General features: G+C 41.7%; 1 protein-coding gene across 1 annotated transcript in view; it reads right to left on the reverse strand.

Annotated features, from left to right (window-relative positions):
* LOC103607105 (melanoma antigen preferentially expressed in tumors-like) overlaps positions 1–212 on the reverse strand; it is a 2,883-nt gene extending 2,671 nt beyond the window's left edge. The window contains exon 1 of the mRNA XM_008591653.1: positions 48–212. Within this exon, the coding sequence (XP_008589875.1) occupies positions 48–212 (165 nt within the window). The remainder of the gene's footprint in view (positions 1–47) is intronic.
* Positions 213–1,683: the final 1,471 nt, after the last annotated feature.

Raw genomic sequence — 1,683 nt, forward strand, 5'->3', positions numbered from 1 at the left:
ACACTCAATGTCCCGACGTGGAGACAGGGAAAGGGCCAAATCCTCACCATTGCCTTCAGTACCTTCTTATGAACACCCAAGAAGGCGGCACTGAAAAACGGAGCTAACATGCCTCTGGGGAGCTCTTCAAGGGCATCTATAGCTACACGCTCATTACTCAGCAGACCTCGTGCAGCAAGCTCTAGTAGTGTGGCTGGGGACTTTTGGTCCATCTTTATGCACCTGCTTCAGAGTGAATAATATTTAGAAATCCTGAGAAGACATCCACAGTCCCTTATTTGCCACCAAGGTTAGCAGTGGACAAAATATTTATTGAATAAATACTTGGGTATTTCAGAAAGTTCATGAAAAGATCCGTATTATCTTTTAATTCTGTTTTTCCATGAACTTTTTGAAGTACCCTCCTATATGGTGAATCAGGCAGCTACCTCAGGAGACTTCCACTATAGACATAGAATAGGAATAGACTCGAGTATAAGTATAAGTGGTTATGTTTGTGTATGCCTTCATACATATACATATTTACATAAGGTAAAATGTCAGTAGAAATCAGGGGTAAGTGAGCAGAAGACAACATTGACCATCTAGCTACCTGCCTCTCAATACTTCCTTCCAAAATGATACAAAGCACCAAGAAAAAACAAATGTAAATCTGTCCAAAAGCACATACTCATCATCACTTAGGAACAGAAGCACGTACTCATCATCACTTAGAAACAGATGACAAAACTTCAAAATAATTGTGAGTAAAACGAGAAAATGCACGATATTCCAGCACATGATCTGTCACACGCTCATCCGTGGGCTTAGTGCAAGCAAAGACAGACCAAGAAGAGCTGCTAGAGATACTGAGGAACAAAGATGGCAAGCTTAAAGGTGATCTAAAAGTACGGCCAGAATGACTAGGCCCATAATAAGTCTGAAAATAACAAAAAGATATCCCGGAAGATAAGAGCAGGGTCTATAGCGAAGAGACTTCAAAATATGTGCCATTTAAAGAGGTAGGGAAGACTTACAAGACTTAAAAGTAGCTTCACAGTGTTATAACCCCAAAGTCAAGGGTTTGGATCCCCATATCAGCCCACCCCCCAACCGCCCCCCCAAAAAAGGAAGAAGAGAAAAGGCAAAGAGGAAGGGTGAAGCATCCTTTGGCATTTAGTAATGATGGGGAAACGAAGCAAAAAGGGAAAAGAAAAGTGCTCTTGCAGGACATGAGAGAACTACAGAATCAGAGCACTCAAAACTTCTCCCTCTGCCACCANGAGCAAACATGCCGCTCGGGAGCTCTTCAAGGGCATGGATAGCTGCACGCTCATTACTCAGCAGACCTCGTGCAGCAAGCGCTAGTAGTGTGGCTGGGGCGTTTTTGTCCATCTTTATGCACCTGCTTCAGAGTGAAGAATAGTTAGAAATCCTGAGAAGACATCCACAGTCCCTTATTTGTCACCAACGGTAGCAGTGGACAAAATATTTATTGAATAAATACTTGGGTATTTCAGAAAGTTCATGAAATTTTGAAGTACCCTTGTATATGGTGAATCAGGCAGTCACCTCAGGAGACCTCCACTATAAACATAGAATAGGAATAGACTCGCGTGTATGTATAAGTGTTTATGTTTGTGTACATATACATATTGACATAAGATAAAATGTCAGTAGAAATCAGGGGTAAGTGAGCAGAAG

This window comes from Galeopterus variegatus, unplaced genomic scaffold (genome assembly GCF_000696425.1).
Source record: "Galeopterus variegatus unplaced genomic scaffold, G_variegatus-3.0.2 Scaffold7127, whole genome shotgun sequence".
NCBI classification, from domain to species: Eukaryota; Metazoa; Chordata; class Mammalia; order Dermoptera; family Cynocephalidae; genus Galeopterus; species Galeopterus variegatus.